At 41.5% G+C, this 20,858-nt stretch overlaps 1 protein-coding gene across 21 annotated transcripts in view; it reads left to right on the forward strand.

Annotated features, from left to right (window-relative positions):
• Positions 1-20,232, forward strand: part of LOC129726625 (bromodomain adjacent to zinc finger domain protein 2B-like) — a 139,168-nt gene extending 118,936 nt beyond the window's left edge. For 10 of the 21 annotated variants that reach the window (XM_055683544.1, XM_055683545.1, XM_055683552.1 and 7 more), the window contains 25 exons: positions 2,445-2,967; positions 3,101-3,248; positions 3,322-3,719; positions 3,776-4,081; positions 4,411-4,788; positions 5,117-5,265; positions 5,324-5,599; positions 5,663-5,950; positions 6,017-6,103; positions 6,167-6,232; positions 6,435-6,479; positions 7,012-7,053; positions 7,906-7,995; positions 8,061-8,140; positions 8,208-8,368; positions 8,432-10,554; positions 10,624-11,966; positions 12,054-12,172; positions 12,240-12,352; positions 13,287-13,408; positions 13,512-13,662; positions 13,731-13,987; positions 14,079-15,006; positions 18,511-18,632; positions 18,691-20,232. In XM_055683544.1, coding sequence (XP_055539519.1) covers positions 2,445-2,967; positions 3,101-3,248; positions 3,322-3,719; positions 3,776-4,081; positions 4,411-4,788; positions 5,117-5,265; positions 5,324-5,599; positions 5,663-5,950; positions 6,017-6,103; positions 6,167-6,232; positions 6,435-6,479; positions 7,012-7,053; positions 7,906-7,995; positions 8,061-8,140; positions 8,208-8,368; positions 8,432-10,554; positions 10,624-11,966; positions 12,054-12,172; positions 12,240-12,352; positions 13,287-13,408; positions 13,512-13,662; positions 13,731-13,987; positions 14,079-15,006; positions 18,511-18,632; positions 18,691-18,850 — 8,475 coding nt within the window. In that variant the 3' untranslated portion in view covers positions 18,851-20,232. Of the gene's footprint in view, positions 1-2,444; positions 2,968-3,100; positions 3,249-3,321; positions 3,720-3,775; positions 4,082-4,410; positions 4,789-5,116; positions 5,266-5,323; positions 5,600-5,662; positions 5,951-6,016; positions 6,104-6,166; positions 6,233-6,434; positions 6,480-7,011; positions 7,054-7,905; positions 7,996-8,060; positions 8,141-8,207; positions 8,369-8,431; positions 10,555-10,623; positions 11,967-12,053; positions 12,173-12,239; positions 12,353-13,286; positions 13,409-13,511; positions 13,663-13,730; positions 13,988-14,078; positions 15,007-18,510; positions 18,633-18,690 lie in introns of those variants that run through there. The other 11 variants (XM_055683561.1, XM_055683562.1, XM_055683556.1 and 8 more) reach the window with 11 other exon arrangements.
• The last annotated feature ends 626 nt before the right edge of the window (positions 20,233-20,858 follow it).

Here is a 20,858-nt window from a genome sequence, read left to right on the forward strand (position 1 = left end):
AAACTCATCGTATGGATCGAGTACATGCAACCTAAGGCGATACGCAACACATTGTGGTTGGAGCTGAGCAGCTTTATGCTTCCTAGAAAAAAAAACTACTTTCTCAGTCTTCTCCGGAGAGAATTCGATACCTTGCTGTAAAGCCCAAGCAAACAAACTGTCCAAGGTGTCTTTGAATGGTCCTCGAAAATTGACAGCTTTGGCTCCTGTAACAGAGATCACGCATGTTGTCTGCAAGTTGTCTTTTTGTGCATTATTTCACCGGACATTCGTCGATGTCATTTACATAAAAATTGTAAAGAAGGAAGCTTAGACATAAACCCCGGGGATTACCCATGTAGCTATGTGAAAAGTTGACAAATCGCCATGCCTATAATGCATGTGCTTTTCGTACAACAAATTATGCGAAAGATTGTTAAAAATTGGCGAAAATCCTTGTCGGTGAAGTTTACCCGAAAAAGCCCCCCAATGCCTAAGAACGCAGACGCCATTTGTTCCATACGTCAGCTGAATATCTGTTGGAAGCAACGCTAGACAATCATTGTTTTTTTTTGGCACGGCGGAAACTAAATTGAGTATTTGATAGCAGACCATTTGAGTCGACCCAGTGGTCCAAACGACGAAGTATATTTTTTCCATCAATTTCCGGATACAGGAAGCATTGCAATCGGCCCATAAGCGTTGTGATCAGAAGCTGGTTTTCCTGGTTTTTGGATGGCGATCACCTTCTCAAATGAATGGTTGAAATCATACTTTTTTCCATCAGATATTCATTTTTTAGTATTAGCGGATTTATATAAAACTCCTTTAAAATGCGTAAAAAGGTTGAGATGAGTATTCAGGGCTATGGAAGGAGTGGTACTCATTGTTCCTGTGATAATATTTATAGCAAAGTAGCAAGCCTTGGCAGTTTTTCGTACAAGTTCATATATAATTTATGAAGAGCTTTTTACTTAGACATTTTTTTTTGGATAATTACCAGACCCACTGTGTCCACCGCATCTTCCTAAGAAGCGCAAGGGCTGAATGCTGAATCCCAACCAAAACAGCAAAACAATGAAAACAATCCGACCGACGTTGGTGTTTTTGTATCTTGTAGGACAAGAAAGAGTCGGATATTTGGTTATTTCAGGCTGTTGGTAGATTTCGGTCTTGAAATTCGAAATTGGCCTTCGGCATTTTGGGGTTCGGCAAATACCCATGCTTGATGGTATTTGTCCATTCTGGTTTTTTCAGTAATTGTAAATTTCAAAAAGGCGTCTGCAGTGGACTTCCGATCTCAGAGTTTTATCCCGGTTTCGAAAATACTCATATTGGATTGCAGTTGTTTTTTTCATGTTGTTCTCTAGAAGCTGGAAGTTACCATATTGGAATTCAAAATGGACTCAAAGCAGCATCCCAGCTCGGAAAATAATCTTGTATAATGGGTAGTATTTGACAATTCAAGGCTGTTTTTTTAACCGTACCCATGTTGGAATTCAAAATAGCGTCAGGGTCTGATTTTTGTGGCCTCCTAGCGATCACCCCGAAATCAAGAAAATTTATATCAGATAATATTTGGTCATTCCGCTCAGCTCTGATTGGTCGAAATCTGTCTTTAAGGTTTGACATTTTTCAACAGTACAATAGTTAGCTCCCAATTTTGCAAGGATTTGAAATTGAACAAACATTATTTCATATTTCGATTTTAAATTTTCGTTTTACCTTGAAAACTTAGTTCTATGTGAAAACAAATTAGGCGCTCCATCATGAATTTACTTTACTAAAAATCTAAAACAAAATTTAACGAGTAAGATTTAGTTCAATGCATACGTGTTTTAATCAAGTGCTTTTTCAAATTGATTTCTTTGCATGATCCATTACACAACTATTGAGGATTTATTGATACTTCAAAATCGTTTTTTACTATGCGCAATAAAATCCTCGCAACAGTGTTTGCGAAGAAGGTCAAGACGGATGAATTTGACAGTTTTCATGTGTAATTCACGCTTTTCAATTAGGTTATTTGTTACCGAAGATGGTTTTTTGATTTTGAGAGTGACTATAGGAATTTCAGAAAAGTGAAATAGTTAAGATTATTTTCTATTGATGTGCCACATATTTATTACTCGAATTACAGATTTATTTCATATATGTCAGTATTAACCCTACCCGCAACACTGCCGATCAAACAGGGGAGAGAATTCACGGCAAAAAAGTTCAATTATTCCGACTGAGCGACATTATTGATTCCATTCTGCGCTCGTTGGTTTGGCCCAACGAATTGCTTTATTCGCAACTGTATGTAATTTTAATTTATTCCGCGTCGCCAAACGGTGCCGGTAACGTAAATTAATTACCCATTTCCGGCACACCCGTCGCACATTTCATCTGCTAATTCGGCGGCAGCATCCACGAATGCATTTTCTGATCATCTGTCTGTCTCTTCTCTCGCTCTCTTTCAGAACTCGTCCTCCCCGTCCGTATCGCAGGCAGCAGCAGCGGCAGCCTACAAACAGTCCCTGTACAGCCAAGCCACTCTGCACAAAGAGCTGATGGCCATCACGGCAGCAGCAGCTGCAGCACAAAGCCAACAACAGCAGCAAGGGTCCACTGGTGGTGGTATCGGTGGGGGTGGTGGCGGTGGTGGTGGCGTTGGCTCCGGTATTGGTGGCAATAGCAATCAGTCTGGTTCATCAAAGTCCAAATCCTCCTCGTCATCCCACGGCGGTGGAAGCGGTGCTGGGGGTAGTAATCGAGGAGGTGGCAACAATGCCGGAAATGAAGTTCTGTCGCTCACACGAGGATCCTCGTCGTCACCGTCGGTCAACTCGTCATCCAAATCGCAGCAACCATCACCGAACGTCACCATCAGTGCCAGCAACATGTCCAACTCGTCACCTGGAAACCACTTACAGAATCTCTCACGGTCGGGAAAGGATTCCGGGAAAGGTGGTGGAGGAGGGGGCAGTTCGGTGTCGGATTTAGGTGAGTGTGTTTTATGCTCATTCAGGTTGATCTCATGTAGAACAAGAGTAATTATGCTGTAAACATTAATCACGTGTGTGTGAGCTTTATGGAGTGCAAATAAATTGAATCCCATATTTTCGTGTTGTTGCAGGTCTAAGTGCATCTATGAATGCCCTGAGCACGCTATCACAGTTTGGTAATTTGGACCTATCAACGCAGCAGAACGTTACGGCGACGATGAATGCATTGGCTGCCAGCTCTGCTAAGGCGAAAGACTATATGTCATCCGGAATACTCAGGTTGGTGTAGTTTAGCAATAAATTTCTTTCGTCACCTCTTGCATGACTAATGCGCTTACCCCTTTCGTTGCAGTGACCCGTCTTCGTTGCTGGGAGTGCGCCTACCGCCGGACACCGAGATTATTAAATATACCAGTTCGATCGTGGGCCCGAAAGTGTCGGGATCAACGGGGCGTGGACGTAAGAAACCCGTTTCGTTAGATGAAAGTTCAATTTTTGCTCAATTACATGGTTTAAGTGCAGCCAAACGAGCGAGACTGGAATCGAACGATTTCGGACAGCAGAGTACGGTTGGAGGCTCCGGCCAGGGTGGCGGAAATGGCACCAGTGGCGCCGGTAATTTATCTGGTCACGGTGCGGGGGGTTCGGGTGGCAGTAGTTCTGCGAATACCAGCGTGAACAACGATCGCATTGAAGTTATCAAACTTCCGCCTACAATAACGTCCAACGGGGTGTACAATGCGGGGAAAGGTTGGAATATTGAGGATATTTTCGATTAAATTTCATAATCAATACAGTGTTTCCAGGTAAAGACTCGATATCAGATTCGGTGAATGAGTGGGCCGGTTTGAATCTCAGCTCAAAATCTTCTCCTTCGATTGCATCATCGCTAGCGGCGGCTGCCGCTGCTGCTGCTGCTGCAGTCAATGAACCACAAGACGATGCGCCGCTTAATCTGTCGATGAAACCGTCGAAGCCGTCCGATAGTCGGGAATCATCCGTGCCCCCTTCCGGTTCGGCGACCCCCAGTGCCAATAGTCTACAGAGTCTCAGCACCATCACGGCAGCTCTGGGAACCTCTGGAGGAAGCTGCAATTCGGATACACCACGATGTAAGTTTAACAGAAACTATATCTAAGAAATGCCACTGTAACAATAGAATAGCTATAGCCAAAGCTATTAGACTGGAAGGCTTAATAAAATGCCTTCTAGGGTTGTAGAGTCCTACCTTGCATGTTAAACCTCCATTCGATCCTAATGCTGCTCCTGCCACACTGACCGTGTCACATCTCCTCCAGTAAGCAATGCGACCACACTTTCACGCTTCTCACATAACGTTGCTGATCCATAGAAAAGTTGCATCGAGAAACAACATAAGATTTTCCACCTTCTCTTTCTCTCTTCCACATATGAACGTGTCGTGAAAAATAAACACGCGCAGCTCGTCGAAAATCCAACAACAAAAACCGCTCGGCTGCAGCAGCCTTTGCATCCTCGTTGGCCACTGGCAACGCTTTGGGTGGCAGTGCTTCATCCGGTGACAATAGTAGCGCACTGAACAGCAGCATCAGCTCACTGCTGTTGGCTGCAAGCGGTGGCAGCAGTGGCGCTGTTGGCGGTACCTCTGCTACAACTGGTAGTGGCAACGGAGCCCAATCGGCCGGTGGAAGCGCTGCCACCGGAGCCGGTGCCACTAGCGGAGGTGGAGCCAGTGGTGTGAACAATCATTTGGCCGCCCAGCTCGGGCTGAACAGCTCGCTGTCCGAGCTGCTGAAGATCTCCAATTACGAGGAGTACGATTATGCGGCGCTCACTGGATGTTAGTATCGTGATTCCTATTACTATTGTAAAAGCACAATTTTCATTGGGTTATTAAGAGTAACCAAAAGTTAAAATAAGTACAGGCTTTCAAAATTTAACTGAAAAAATGCTGTTCTTTCGATTTCTTTGTCAACAGCTTGATAGTAAAGTGTATCAAAATTTCACAAAATAATTCATACATTCGCGATGTTGTATCAGACCGGAAATTATAACATCCCGTTTAAGACCCAGTAGATGGTTATCATTCACTACAAATTATATTTTATCGTAATCGGTCCCAAGATCGTTTTTGTGAACACTAAATTCTTGATCCGATTCCATTTCAGCTCAATTCAAGGAGGGTCGTCCACGTAATCTTGGCCGTGGAGTATCAAAACCGAAAAAGAACACGGTGGCGTCGCTGTTGGCTCAGAGTCGGGCCGTCGGTTCGAAACCGCTGACCGCGCAGCAACTGCTTACGCAAGAGGCCGAAATAGTAAGCTAATGTCGGTCCTTTTTAAAAAGACAAGTTACTCATCGTTAATCTGTTTCAGGAAAAACTTCGCCAAGCAATGATCGAAGCTAGTCAATCGATGGACAGTACGTCTAACACCAACACCGATAGCGAGAGTGTGGCCGAAAGTGGCATGTCCGAATCGGAAGGTGAAGAGCAAATCAACGTCAAAGAGCTGCGGGTTCCTCTGGAGAAGGGCTGGCGGCGGGAAACTGTTATTAGGGGACTCACCAAAAACGGTCAGATCAAGGGCGAGGTATTCTACTATCCACCCCAGAGTTTGAATAAAATGAAGGGCATGCAGCAGGTGCAATTGGTAAGATTACGTGCTTTTGAACGCTAAAGGAGAATTTATTCTAATTGTTTCTTATAATGGCAGTACCTGGATCAATTCAAACCGAAAGATTTGACCCGGGATAACTTCAGTTTCTCGGCAAAAGCGATTGTGGGAACGTTTCTGCAACCAGCGCCACCACCGTATGCAACTGACGGTGAGTACATCAAGATGACCGATGTAGAGGTTGCCCGGCGATTGGAGGAACTGAAAATGTTCACCCGCCATACCGCACTAGGGGTGGAACAGCGGATCGAAATTGCCAAACAACAGCAGGCTTTGCGAGACGCCAAGAAGATGGCCAAGGATGAAATCAACAAGAACAAGGAGAAGGTTTGTTGTTGCGTTTGAGTGTAAGAATGGTGGAATTACTGAACTATTTTATTGTGTTCATTCTAGGCTCGGCAGGCAAAAGAGGCAGAACGTAATGAGCGGCTGGAACAGCAACGAAAGGAGCGAGAACTCAAAAATCAGCAAGCTTTGGAGGTAAAGCTTTAATTCATCAATAGAAATAGGGCATTTTAAATAATTGAAAATATTTTCACGCAGGCCAAGAAAAAACGAGAGGAAGAGCTGGCTCGGCAAAAGGCGGAGGAGGCAGCCCGGAAACAGCAGGTACGCACAAATAGTTTCCATTGTCACTATTATAATTTTTCATTTGATTCAAAACGTATTTTTCTTTCCACCAATAATCAATTCGATCCGAAAATTGGCATTTTTTACTCACGCCATCTTCCACCACGGTGATCCGATTATTAAAAACAAAAATCAATCAATCAATCATAAACTGATTACCAAACAAAATCAAAATGTGCAGGAGAAAGAACAGAAACGGCAGCAGGCACTGCTACAGAAAGAACAGGTACAGACCGACCCTGTCTCAATATAGTATTGTCACCTCAATAGGCAATTAGTCAATAGCAAATGTGTGTCATTCTCCACATAGTTTGTAGTTCATCGCCAGTCAACAATAGGATCACGTTTTAGATTTATTCTTTGAGTACAAAAAGTACGTCTTGTGTGCGTGTCCATTTCATGTTTTCGTATGTTATTATTTGTTCAGTTTCAAGTAATGTTTGCTCAATTGGTAGTTATTTGACCCTCACAACATTATTTTCCCTTGCCCCTTTGTGTTCAAACGTTACCTCCAGTTGTGACATTTGTGACAAATAAACTCCCCTGCCCGAGCTGGTGTTGTTCATCAGCAGAAGGATGTTATGCGAATATGTCAGTACATACTTATATCTCCACTTAGTCGAGTATTAAATGCCACCAGCGCCGGAGTGCGCCTATTTTAGCTACACTAAATATTCACTTTATCAAAAAACCGTCACAAAATATAGTTGCCTTGTAATTTACCTTTGGAACAACTTTTCTTCTCTGCTACCGTTTAGGAACTCGCCAAACAGAAAGAGCTGATGTACGCCGTCGAAATGGTAGGCATCGACCGTATCTTCTTAGATAGAGGGTTCAATTTAGTTCAATCTAGTTCCTCCATTCATCAGACTAACGTTTACGATTGGTTTGGCTGTTGAAAAGCTTTGTCTTTTTTCTTTTGTTTTTCAAGTTCCAAAAAGCACATAAAATAATAACTAACTATTAGACGATAATTTCCCTAAACTGTTGCCTAACACTTTCGTTTTTACTTTGCGCTGATCGATCAATCGTACGGTGTATGAAGTTAGTTTTAGAAGATAGAGTTAATTGCCATATGTAATAACAAAACGTCATTACAATCATTCATCTAATGTAATCACATTATTGGGTCATTGAATTGGAGTAGTGTAGAATAAGGGAAAAGTTCTGGTGAAAGGATGAAGGATGTATAGCAATATATTCCTACTTGATGAAACTTGATATTACCAAATTCTGTTATCAACCGAAAGAAAAAACATTTCTTTAAAGTATCAAAAAATACTCCTTGAAACATCCAACAACCTCGAACAATACAAAACCAACTTTTTGCCGGTTGTTTTTTAACTTCTTATTGGTGCTAAATTGCTTAAAAATTGTAAATGGGAATCTATCAGAACAGTTTCACCTAACCCGTTCAGTTGAGAACAAATTGATTGCAAGCCAGAACTCTAGCTTATAAATATTGTAGTAAAACGTACCACGGTATAAGCATCTAGCATTGTAATTAGTAACGCTTTTCGCCTATAATAGTACGCACTAGAATTATTTAAAATGCATGCAATTTGCTTGTTGACTATAATCCCAAACGCTAACTATTTCGAGGTACGTAATATTCCTAACGCAATATTTTCTCGTCTTGTACAAAACAATAGGAACGTGAACGACGCCGGCAGCATATGGCCCTGATCAAGCAGCTCGAACTTCGACGGAAGTTCGAAGAAAAGGAGAAAAAGAAACATCAGGTAAAATGAATTGCTTCGAGCTTGTTTTTGTTCAACTAAATGAACGCTTATTTCGTTCTGTCTAGGTCATCTTGGACAAACTAATCCAACGCGAGAAGAAGTTAGCCATGCGAAAACGAGACACCAGTATTCTTCAAGAGCTAAGGTAACATACACCCAATCGTCGCATGGTATCTCAACCCTAACCGTCGATGTTTTCTCCTAACCAACAGAAAACCCCAGGAGGATTCGGAAATCGGCGACCAAACGGATCTGCCTGGTTTACCTCGAATCCCCGGCTTGAAGCTGACCGGAACCGGCTTTGCCGATCTGCTGATGGTGTTCGAGTTCCTGCACAACTTTGGTGAAACCCTCGGTTTCGGTGAGTCAACGGGTAATCTCTTTTTAACCAAGCCCACTTACTTACCACTGACCGCCCCATTATCCAAACGAACAGATATGGAATCACTGCCAACGCTACAGTCACTGCACTCGGCACTGACCTGCGATAACGCGCTCGAAGCCGAGGAAGAACTACTCTCGGTGATGACACACCTGCTGGTGTGCGCTATCGAGGATCCTGGCATTCCGAACCCCGGACGACACACGACACTGCTGGGGCAAACACTGCGGCAGGCTGACATCACTCATTCGAACGTTTCGGAAATCCTAAGGATATATCTGTATGCTGTGGCGATAGGCGAAGTGAAGCAACAGAGTGGCATTAATCTGGAGCGAGAGCGCGAGCGTCATCATTTGCCCACGGAGGAGGACATCAAGACTGCCAGTGATAAGAACAGACAGTTCTACGAACTGTTGTCGGAAAACATGCGTTACAAACTGTCAGAGCTGCTGAAAGATAAACCGTTCGTGTCGATCAATCCAACGACGAAGGCGCAGATTTTGGCGATGCTATGCAACGATCTGCTGCTAAACAAGGCAGTGTGCAGGCAGATTGAGGGCAGCTTGGAGGCACAAGCTCAACTGAAAAAGGAGCGGTACTTGCTAGATAATAAAATTAGAAAATACAAAATGCTGGTTGCAAGAAAGCAACGGTTGGAACAGTACGAAAAAGCACAAGCAGCAGCTCTGGAGAAATCTCTATCCATGAAAGCAGCCGAGGACGCCAAACGAGCAGAGGAAGCAGCCGCTGCGGCTGTGGCTGGCGAAGGTGGCAACACAATAAGTTCAGGCGAACAACAACCAGGGGAGGAGAAGACTGATAGCAACGAAGTCGAAGTGATCGAAACGGATGTAGCACCCGCTCCGGTGGCAGCTGGTGAAGTCGAAAATCCAACACCTCTACCGGTGCCTGAGTCAGAGCACAATCACAAAGATGAAGTCGGCGGTCTACACTCAAGCCAAGAACCGATCCCGTTGAACAACGGAACTAGCACTCCAATGGAGGAAAGCCCGATAAAGGTTCCACCTCTTCCACAAATGCACGATGAATCATTGGTGAAGCCGAAAGAGATGGCTTTCACCGAAATGGGAGACATATCTGGCCTCAATGTATCGCAGCAAACTTCCGCTGCAGGTGATCTAGATAATCCCTTCTCTAAATCGATGATCCACGATGCTCCGAGTGAGCGAAATGACGAAGACAATAGTGATTTAGAAAGCGAAGGAACTCAGTTGGAGGAGGACGAAGACGCACAGTTAACAGCCGAGGAAGCACAAAGGAAGTATGATAAAATTTTGGAGGAATCTTTCCAAAACAAGCAACAGTTGGAGCATGCCCTGAATCAGCTGCGTGTAAAATGCTTCGGTCAAGACCGCTACTGGCGTCGATACTGGAATCTGTCCAAGTGTGGTGGCATTTATGTGGAAGCTATGGAATCCACCCAGCCGGATGTGAGCAAATACGAGAATGCCCTCGATGAGGTGTATGCTAGTCAAGCGGCACAAAAGGCAGCGACTGCCGCAGCAGAAGCGGAAGCGGGACAAACTATGGAGCCAGTAGATGAAGAAATCCCCCCGGAAGACGATCTGCCCCGTTTCATCCCCACGATAGCCGATATCGTTAAACGTGATCGGGACAAAAATAAGGAAAACAAAGATTCCAACGAGTTCCCGCTTCACGTTGGACTAGAGGACCGCAAGCGAAAGCGTTCGGGTAGAAGTAAAAAGAAGCATGATTTCTACAACCAGGAGAGTGCAAACGATAGTGAATCTCAGGATGTCCAAGAGGAGGATAATTCCAGAACCAGTTTCAGCAACTGCGAAGAAAGCCGAGCGGACTCCCATTCCGAAGCGGATCATCTAACAACATCAGTTACGACGCCGGCTGCTGCGCCATTCGAAGATCAACAAGCAGTGAAAGTGATCGCCCCTGTGTCCATCAACGTGCCACCACCCCCACCGCCTCCAATGGTGCAACAGGAACCACCCGTACCAGCACCTATCCCGTTGGGAATGAAAAAGAAACGAGAGGACGACCACCTAATGGATATCGAAGACTCCATCCCCACTGCAATTCTAGTACAAAAAGGCAACAATCACGACGAGACGAAAATTGTTGAGGTAAACAACCAAATCGGAGGTGTGAACGTTAATCGGCAGCAGCAGGATGATGGGGATGTAAGTATTATACAACCGATCACGAATGTTTTTGGTCAACTGTAACATATTCTTTAATCCACCCCACAGGTTCAGCTAGTTCAAGAAGAAACGCCTACCATTACCATTCCGGACGACGACACGGAAAGTGGTGACGCAAATCGCCACCAGCCCGTCGGTATGCTACAGGATTGTGCCGATCTGAACCCCAACGGCACCGGAGGTCTCGTTGGTGTAAGCAACTGTGATATTAAGCCAAAATTGGAGAATGGTGAAATCGGTTCTGGCTGCGAATCAGGCGAGGACGGCCACGGTAAAGCTCTCTATGGCAACGATGTGGAGATGATAGAGCTGAAGGAGGAGAAAGTGAAAGCAGAATTTCAGCACAGCATGAACCAATTTCTGATGGAACGTTGGTTTTCCATTGTGGACAAGGACCTGCCGCTAAGCAGTACGGAGTGTCCGCTTCCCTCGCTCAAAGGAACCACACCGGCTGCACTTGCCAGGCAAATTTATACGAACATCACCTGCAAAGAGATATGCCAGATACAAGGCAACCGTTGGGACATAGGTAACAATATTCAGTTTTTTAGCGTTCCTCTGGAGAAAGGAGTGGATATTCATTTCAAAAATGAATCCATTCTATCATCGTCCGGATTGGATGAGGATGAAATGAACGACGTTATTGCGAAGAAAGTGAAGAAAGAACCGGAACAGTTGACCGATCTGAAGCCGGCATTGAAACGAGAATCGATTGACGATAATCAGTCGGAAGCAAAGCACGATATCAAACAAGAAGGTGATTCGGAAGAGTTTGGATCTTTTTCCCTTCCGGCCTACATGACGCTCACGTTGAGTAATTTGACTGCCTACGTACAGTGTGACCAATTTCAGCCGTTACAAATGACCCCTGAAGAGCGTAAACAAATGGAAGAGATTAAGGTGCGAGGATGCTTGCAGAAACCGGAAGTCAGGCCGATCGAAAAGCAGCTTCGCTACGGTTGGTGGAAAATCAACGAAATCGAAGAATTAAATGATTTCATCAAATCGCTCAACCCACGAGGAGTTCGAGAGCGGAGTTTGCGGCAAAATTTGCTAGAGTCTTTGTCCGACAGCGTGAACCTGACGACACCGTACCACGTGGCTCATCCGAGAGCACCGCTTACTGGTTGGATCGAGTCGGAACCGTGGAACGCGTGGAATCCGGCAATCGCACGACGGGTGGAAATCGCTCTGCTAGATCAGATCGAAGCTATGGAAGACAAGGTGGCATCGGCCTCAATGCAGATCAAGGGTTGGCAGATTCCCCAGCGAGAGGGAGACAGCGATAACGAAGTCACCGAAGATGTTACCATCGATATGCTGCGGGAGCGAATCGCCGGCCTGGAGGCGGCTATCGAGAGGCGATATCTCAAACCGCCGCTGGGAATCAAGTGAGTAAAGTAGTGAGAATGCATAATGCGTCCCCACCTGTGTGGGTTGGAGCTAAATTATACTGATGGTCCATTATCCTCTTGTTGTAGTACGACGGAAGCTCAAATGGCTGTGATCGCACAGCAGGAATCACATAATCACAGCGCAGCGTTGGCTAATACGTCCAATTGCTCAAACAGCTCTGAGGACGAAAACATTCCCAAAGGTTGGTGACGTTTGATTGAGATTTATTTCGATTGTTGATTCGGTAATTAAAAAACCTATTCTTGCAGGGCTTGTGTCATGGCGCGACGCGGTTGAACGATCGGTCACTACCGCCCAACTGTCGATGGCACTGTACGTGCTCGAATCGTGTGTCGCGTGGGACAAAAGCATCATGAAGGCGGTAAGTTGAATTTCACTTTGTTTAGTCTTAGTTTTTGCTCCCTGTTTGAGTTTTGATTTATCGTTTAGCCAAAGCTGCCTTAATCCTGTCCTACCTTGCTCATGTAGATAGAATGAATCCTTCCTTGCCGAAAGTTGTAGAATCCATCGAAATGTGCGGGATTTCAAAACCTGTTAATACAAAAAAAAAAAAAAAAACTGTAGATCGGTTACGTTTCTCAATGAAATTCGGTAGCGTTATTATTTTATCACTGTTCCCTTAACAAATGCTTGTGATTTGCACTAACCACATCTTTGAATGCAACTAACTCCCTTGTTTGGGAAAATTAAACATCGGATGTATTGGAAAGTAAAATAATAGGTATTCAATTCTGTCATAAATATGTTAAATGGATATAAAACGAAATTAGGTCAAGTGAGAAATCCGATGTGTGCTTTCAGTAGTAACCAGCCCAAAACCGCATGCAAAAGTTTCCACCTTTGTTCTATTTGGTTTCATTATCTTAATATTCAATTCGCTTATCTCTTCTGTTTCTTTTCTGTTCTTTCTTTTTTCGGCTATTTCCTTTTTGGTTTCGCGCGACTAACCAACTGAAATCGAACAACGCCGCCAGACATGCCCAGTTCTGTCGGCTGTCGTTGCGAACGCACAAGAATTCAAAACACCTACAAAAAAGCAAAAGAATTCGAAGAAGAAGGATAATAACGCTAGTCCTGTCCCTCCTCTCACTAACGCTGCCATCTGCAACACATCCCACAAATCACCACTATCACAAAGTCCGACAGGCTGTTTCGGGAGCAGCGGAAATTCTGCTGCCAGTATCGATTCAGCCGGTCAACATTACCGCAGTCCGCTGGCGGTCAAAACTCACATACTGCAGCAGCTTAGGAAGAATCGCACGAAACCAATTCCCTCTTCTAAACTTCTTTTGCAGAATTGCCAGTTCTGCCAGTCGGGTGAGCAGGAGGATAAGTTGTTGTTGTGTGACGGCTGCGATCGGGGTTATCATACCTATTGCTTTAAGCCACGAATGGACAAGATTCCTGATGGTGATTGGTCAGTATATATGTTTTTGTTTTACTTTTTTTCTTGTAAATTGTTTGCGGTAGAATACTAGAATGGGATGAATTGAATCAATGATGTCCGATTTACGTTACAGGTATTGTTTCGAGTGTAAGAATAAAGCTACCGGTGATCGAAAATGTATAGTCTGTGGAGGCCAGCGGCCTCCACCCTTAGGTAAGATGGTGTACTGTGAACTATGCCCTAGAGCGTACCATCAGGACTGCTATATTCCACCTATGTTAAAGGTAAGCATCGAGAATCAGCTTTTCCATCTGTAAGGGGTGTTGGTAAGCATTTATTTTTATATTTTTAGTATCCTAGAGGCAAATGGTATTGCCAAAACTGCATCTCGAAAGCTCCGCCCAAGAAGAAGCCGCAGCGCAAACCCAAAGAGAAGCAAAACCACAACTCCTCGTCAACGCAGCTCAACCAGTCCAATCTCAGTAATCAATCGGCCAATCAGTCGCTGAACTCATCGCACGAAGAGATCCCACCGTCGACGACTCCAACGCACATGCTGGGCACCCCGGTGCCTAATCCGAACTCGAACGTTAACATCACCCCGCTAAGGTAGCTATTGTTGTTTGAAATGTTCCGCATTTCCCCTTACCCCGTCTTTAGAAGAACAAATTAAAATTAAACGAGAAACCCATTAATACAGTCCAGCACATTCAGTAGCATCCACGACCCATGAAGAGCTGTCGTCGACTACTGCCGTCGCCCAGTGTTCCACGCCGATGCCAACGCAGTCAGAGTTCAGCCATCAAAGTGCTCCTCATCCTTCACACCATCCGCAAACGCTCGTCTATCCACAGCAGCAGCAGTACACCAATCTTGAGGGAACTCCGGCATCTAGTGTATTGAATAGTTTTCAGCTGCCACCTCCGCCGTTGACTAATAGCTACGATGCCCAACAGCAACAACAGCAGCAGCAGCAACACCAACAACATTATCAGCATTACTATCAATCTCAACCGCAACAACAGCATCAGTATTACCAAGCGCAGCCGCATCTGCCACAAATGGTCGATTATAATATGTACGCGCAGCATCCGATGCAATCTCAGCAGCACATGCTCCCGGAATCTCATCTGTTTCAACCAGCTGGTGGAAGCAGCAGTGCAGCCCCAGCTGTGCCCAGTATGATGCCTCTAGCCAACAGCCAACAACCCGCTGACAATGGTAGCAGTATAGAAAACAGCAGCCTAAACATTTCAATGGGAAGCAACGACGGTGGTTCTTCGCAGTACGAAGGGCATCACACTCCGCAGCAGCAACCCTGCCAGGACAACAGCGGCAGCAGCAGCATAACGACACCCGGTTCCGGTTCGGCCGGGTACTATTCGCCGTCGAGTGCAAATGCATGCGCCTCCGGGTCCGGGTACGACTCGGAAAAACACTGCGAGTCCTCCGAAGAACAGCTGCCGTCGTCAGCCTCCGCCACCGGCGCAAGTGGTTCGCACAAGTCCGACAAGAAGGACCGCAAGGAGCGGGACGAGGCTCGCGAACAGGCCAAGAAGGAGAAGAAGGCCACCAAAAAGCTGATGAAGGAGCTGGCCCCGTGCAAGACCGTGCTGGAGGAGATGGAGGTGAGTTGTGATGATGAAATTATATTGTTTTCTTTTTCGCCATTGTATCAGCTTTTCTATTCTCAAAACACATCATGGAGAAAAGAAGTTTAAATTTTCTTTCTAGATTTTAGATCATGCCTTGTAGTTTTAATGCTATTAAATAGTAAATTTTATAGGTCGTGAAACGAAATTTCCTAAAATTCATCAAAGCGCCAACCCTTCAGGCGAAATTAACAAATAATTGATAGAAACTGAGATCTATCTCTCTAATAGCGAATTTCTTTATTTCATCAGCGCACCTGGAAGCGCACTAACTGCTGTCAAAACCCTTCTTTATTCGCTCGATGTTGACCCAGTTTTGACCTGCCGTGCTGCCCGAAGCGCACTGTAAAATTTGTCAGCTTCAACCCACCACCGCACGTGCTAAGTTTGTAAACAATTATCTGGCATCTCTTTCTTACTTGCATCTTAAATGGCGATGACGTTTCATTATTCCTCGGCAGTTTTGCCCGCTTACCGTGGAATAAAGAAATTCGCTATAAGACAACACTGAATAATAACTGTAATAATGACAAAAAAGAAAAACAAAACATAAATTTTAATATGTATTGGAATAATGATACAAAAATGACACATAAGCAAAATCATAAATGGCAAAATTTATTAAATAAGAAAAGACAAAGGTTTAAAAGTTGTCTAGAGATACACGACAACTTACGAAAAGAGCTAAAATTCACTTATATGATCATGTCAAAAAAATATGATTGAAGAAACCGGACAAAAAACAACAGTAATATTTAATGCTAAACGTAATTATAGAAAAGGGAGAAAAAGAAGAAGAAAAAAGAGGGAAAAATATGAAAAATGAAAAAAAAATTAAAAAAAAGGAAAAGGTGATAAAAAGGAAAAAGAAATAAAAAAGCAAAGAAAATAAAAAGGGAAAAAAATAAAGAAGGAGAAAACATTAAAAAAGAAAAAAAATAAGAAAAGAAAAAAAAGAAAAAAAAAGGAAAAAAAGCAAATAATGAAAAAAAGGAAAGAAGGGAAAAAAATAAAAAAGGAATAAAGGGAAAAAATAAAAAAGGAAAGAAGGGAAAAAAATAAAAAAAGGTAAGAAGGGAAAAAAATAAAAAAGGATAGAAGGGAAAAAAATAAAAAAGGAAAGAAGGGAAAAAAATAAAAAAGGAAAGGAGGGAAAACAAAAAAAGAAGGGAAAAAAGTAAAAAAGAAAAAAAAAGAGAAAACAAAAAAAAAAGAAAAAGAAAAAAGGCAATAAAGAAAAAAGGAAACAAATAGGGAAGGGAATAAAGAAAAAAGGAAAAAAATAGAATTGAAAAGGGGAAAAAAAGAAAATAAAATAAAAAGGAAAAAAATAAAGAAGAGAAAAAGAAAATAAATAAGAAAAAAAAAGAAAACAAATGAGGAAAAATAGAATAAGAAAATAAATAAGAAAAAAAAGAAAACAAATAAGGAAAAATAGAAAAAAAAGGAAAAAAAAGGAAATAATCAAAAAAGGAAAAATGGAAAAGAAAATAAAATAAAAAAATAAAAAGGAAATAAACAAAATGGAAAAAATAGAGAAGAGAACAAGGAAAAAATAAATAAAAAAAATAAAAAAAGGAAAAAAATAAATAACAAAATAAGAAAAAAGGACAAAAGGTGAAAAAATAAAGAAAGAAAAACAATAAAAAAATAAAAAAATAGATGAAAAAAGGAAAAAAAATAAAAGGGAAAACAATAAAAAGGAGTTTTAAAGAAAAAGGAAAAAATTATTTAGAAAAAATAAGAAAAATCAAAAAAGAATATACAGGTCGTACTCGATTATCCGGAATTTTAGACTCGTTTATCCAAAATTTTATATTTTTGATGTTCATTTTTAATTGTTATTCCGAAATTTTATCTTTACCATCCCTTCTGGCATAATTGTTACACCACTCATGACACTTCCGGTATGATTGGGACATGTTCGAATTGCGTGAAAATAAACAATATCCATTTTTTTGCTTCTCAAGATTTTACTTCTTTTCCCCTCAGAAATAATTTCTGGTTACATCACTGCATCATACAAGTAAAATAGAAGAAAATATTTGTTTTATGTTCGTTAACCGCAACTTCAAATATCTTCTGTGATTCGATTATGCGGAAAACTCGATTGTCCGAAATGTATTTTTCTTTGATATTCCGGATAATCGAGAATAAAAAAGTAAAAAAAAAATGAGAAATAAAAAATAAAAAAGAAAAACATAGAAAAAGAAAAAAATCGAAAAAAAAACAAGAAAAAAAATAAAAAAAGGAAAAAAATTGAAAAGGAAAAAACACAGAGGAAACAAATAAAAAAAATTGGAAATGAAAAATGACAAAAAATCAAAAATAAAAAAAAGGAAAAAATTAAGGAAAAAACATGAAAATGGGAGAAAAACATTAGAAAGAAAAATCTGATAAAGAAAAAAAATACAATAAAAAAAAAGAAAAAGAAATATAAACAAGATAAAATACAGAAGAAGTGAAACAAAAAAATGAGGAAACTACTTAAATAAAATGACAAAAGTGAAAAATATCACAAAAATGAATGAAATGATAATAACTAACCGGAAAAAGTGACAATACAGTCATACCTCGACATAAGGCAACTTTATTTTTATTTTCGTTACATTATATCGAAGCAAAAAAAAATTTTTTTAAATTTATGCAAGAATGTTAATGGTTACTCAAATATACGCGGAAACCCATTTTCCATCACCTATCAGTATTTTCATACTTTCTTATGCCCATTTAGAAATATTTTCAGAGCAAAAAAATTTTTTTTTTCAATTGATACACAGGTTACTCAAAGATGCGTGAAAACCTATTTCCCATCACCTATCAGTAATTTTAAACCATTCTTATGCCCATTTAGAACAATTTTCAACAAGCAAAAAAAAATTTTTCTAATTGATGCAAGACTGTTACTCAAAGATGGTTACTCAAAGATGCGCGGAAACCTATTTCCCATTACCTATCAGTATTTTTTAACCTGCCTTATGCCCATTTAGGGAAAATTTCAACAAGCAAAAAAAAAATTTTTTTTTCTAATTGATGCAAGACTGTGAATTGTTACTGAAGGATGCGTGAAAACCTATTTTCCATCACCTATTAGTATTTTTAAACCTTTTTTATGCCCATTTAGGACAATTTTCGCATTAGTTTCATTAATTTTGAAACTTACTACAAACACTTTTTTGAAGCAATTTATACCCCAAAAACAGTTACTGTATCATTTGTTTTCAATTTCAATACATTTTGAAAAGTTACGTTATATCGAGGTAAAAGTTACGTTATATCGAGTTACGTTATATCGAGGTTGCCTTATATCGAAGTATGACTATAGTATTGAAAATGACAAAATGGTAGAAAAAACGCAGAACATGCCAAAAAATGATAAAATTGATTTTATCAAATTCAGGTTAAATTATTCTTCTTTGTAAGGAATAACAAATAAATTTTTCGCAAAACGTTCACGAGTCACTTCTCTCGGCTTTACAGGTGCACGAGGATTCCTGGCCCTTTCTGCTACCTGTAAACACCAAACAATTTCCGACCTACCGGAAGATTATCAAGTACCCGATGGATTTGTCGACTATCAAAAAACGCCTGCAGGACATGGTGTAAGTATTATACAATACCCATCGGGTTATCGAAGAACTAATCTATCTTCTCCTACAGTTACAAATCCCGTGACGATTTCATCGCCGATGTGCGGCAAATATTCGACAACTGTGAGGTATTCAACGAGGACGACTCCCCGGTTGGAACGGCTGGCCACGGGATGCGCAAGTACTTCGAGCAGCGCTGGGCCGAACTGACGGAGAAACACTCATCATGATATCACGCCAGCAGCAGCGGAGCCACCAGCCAGAAATCGATTCAACCGGGTGCGGTAATAGCACCAGCAGCAGCTGTGGTTACACCCGTACCGGGAATGCCATTGGTGGAAAATTCATTGGAACCAACGATCCAGCAACCGCTTTCGTTGTCGTCGTCATCATCGTCGTCGTCAGCGTCATCGGTGACTGTTCGGTTGGAATCACGCAGTAGAGAAGAAAATTTGGACCAGCAGCCGCCCGTTGTTGAGGGCTCTGCAGCTGATCAGTGCATAAGTACTACTGAATCGGTGTCGGACGAAAGAGACGGCCAATAGAAGGAGTAACGGCAGCTGGCAAGAAGATGGGAACGAGCAGTAGTTTTTTAGGTTCACTTACTTGATTTCGTATTGGGAATCTCGCCAAGCGAGAGTTATTTCACTGTGTGAGAGAGAAAAATACCGTTGCAGTATTTTTTTGTAATTTCTTCGTGCCGTGAGTATAGTTATTTAATTTCTGTGAAAATGATTTAGTTTGGTTTAGTTTCAAAATGAAAGCTGCAATCCATCGACCTTTAAAATGGAATCGTTCAGTATTGTTCGGAGAATGATAATAAAAGAGAAGAAGGTAACGGTAGTAAACATTTAAATTTTTCGGAAAGCGTTTTGGAAGTAAGATCAAAATTGCTAAAATATATCAAAAAATCATAAACTCAACACTAACTTAAATGTATTCAAGCAAGAAAATAGACTGTTATACAAATAATGGAAAAAACGATAACTTATTGAAAAAAAAAAAAACAAACTACAAACTCCCTCTACCTTTAGCGTTAGCAGTTCAAACATGAGCGTTATACCTACTAACTGAATAATGAGTGATGAAAAAGAGTTCTCTCCAAATTGCATCAAATTTAGACGTGATTGAGACCTAGAACCGTTTTGGGACACGAAGCGAACAGGTACGAGACTGTACACAGTTAAAAGGCCGCGCGTACGCTCCCAAATGGAAACTATATTTTTTAAACGTACATATATTTATAACAGTCCTTGTTTCCCGCCCAAAACTCATGTAGTAGAGAAAAGCATAAACTGTGAGACTCGCGCACGGTGTGAGTAACGAAATCTCCCCTCCCGAACTGTGCCGCTGCTTTGGGGCACACCACTATTGAATGCTTTGTGTTCCAAGGGCCAGCAGCAGCAGATCGACACTCTGGTGTGTAAATAGTAGCGTTTAGTTATTTTTACCGTTAAGTGCAAGAAGTTTTAAATAAAGGCGCAGATCTATTTATAAGAATAATAAAACTGAATTACTATCTACCATCGGCTGAGGTGGTAATTTCAATACGAAAGAAAGTGATACCACTCTCAAAACACATAGGCGGACGCAAATAGGAGTTCTTTTTTTTTAATAAAATTTGACTGGTTTTCGCATAGGTGCATTTTTATCGGTTACTTTTCCAGGTGACAAGTAGAAAGCTCACTGTCTAATTGTTGTCGGTGCCCGAGAGGACGTTTTAGGAGAAATTTCCCACTTGATTTTAACTTGAGTTTCAGTGGAAATATGTTCGATACAATAATTAATTTAAGAAGATGGATAAGAGGAAATTTGAACCGCCGTCCTAGCGGCGAAAGCAAAAAAAAACCTAACCAAGCTCTCAATCCCCCACGCGGGGGTGAAGAATATTTATATATATAAAAAAAGGAAAATCAATCACGTTAGAAGTTATGTGTACTTTAGGCACTTTGTAGGCCATTATATCGAGTATAATATTCCTGTACATTTTTCGATTCGTTTATCGCTTCCCATCTGTACGAAAACTACCGAAGTAAGCAAAGCGCAAGTGACTATATTTATGAAAGATTTATCAGAACACATTCGACGCAAGACAACAACAAACCAACAATGAGTAGTTAACTTTTTGGCGTGTAACCGCAAGTTCAATGCAAACAAATAACAGAAAAAAAAGAAACACAAAGTAACACAATTATTAAACGCAGTAGTAGTGATTCAATGTGAATATTGTCGATGTAC

This window comes from Wyeomyia smithii, chromosome 3, assembly GCF_029784165.1.
Source record: "Wyeomyia smithii strain HCP4-BCI-WySm-NY-G18 chromosome 3, ASM2978416v1, whole genome shotgun sequence".
In the NCBI taxonomy this organism is placed as follows: Eukaryota; Metazoa; Arthropoda; class Insecta; order Diptera; family Culicidae; genus Wyeomyia; species Wyeomyia smithii.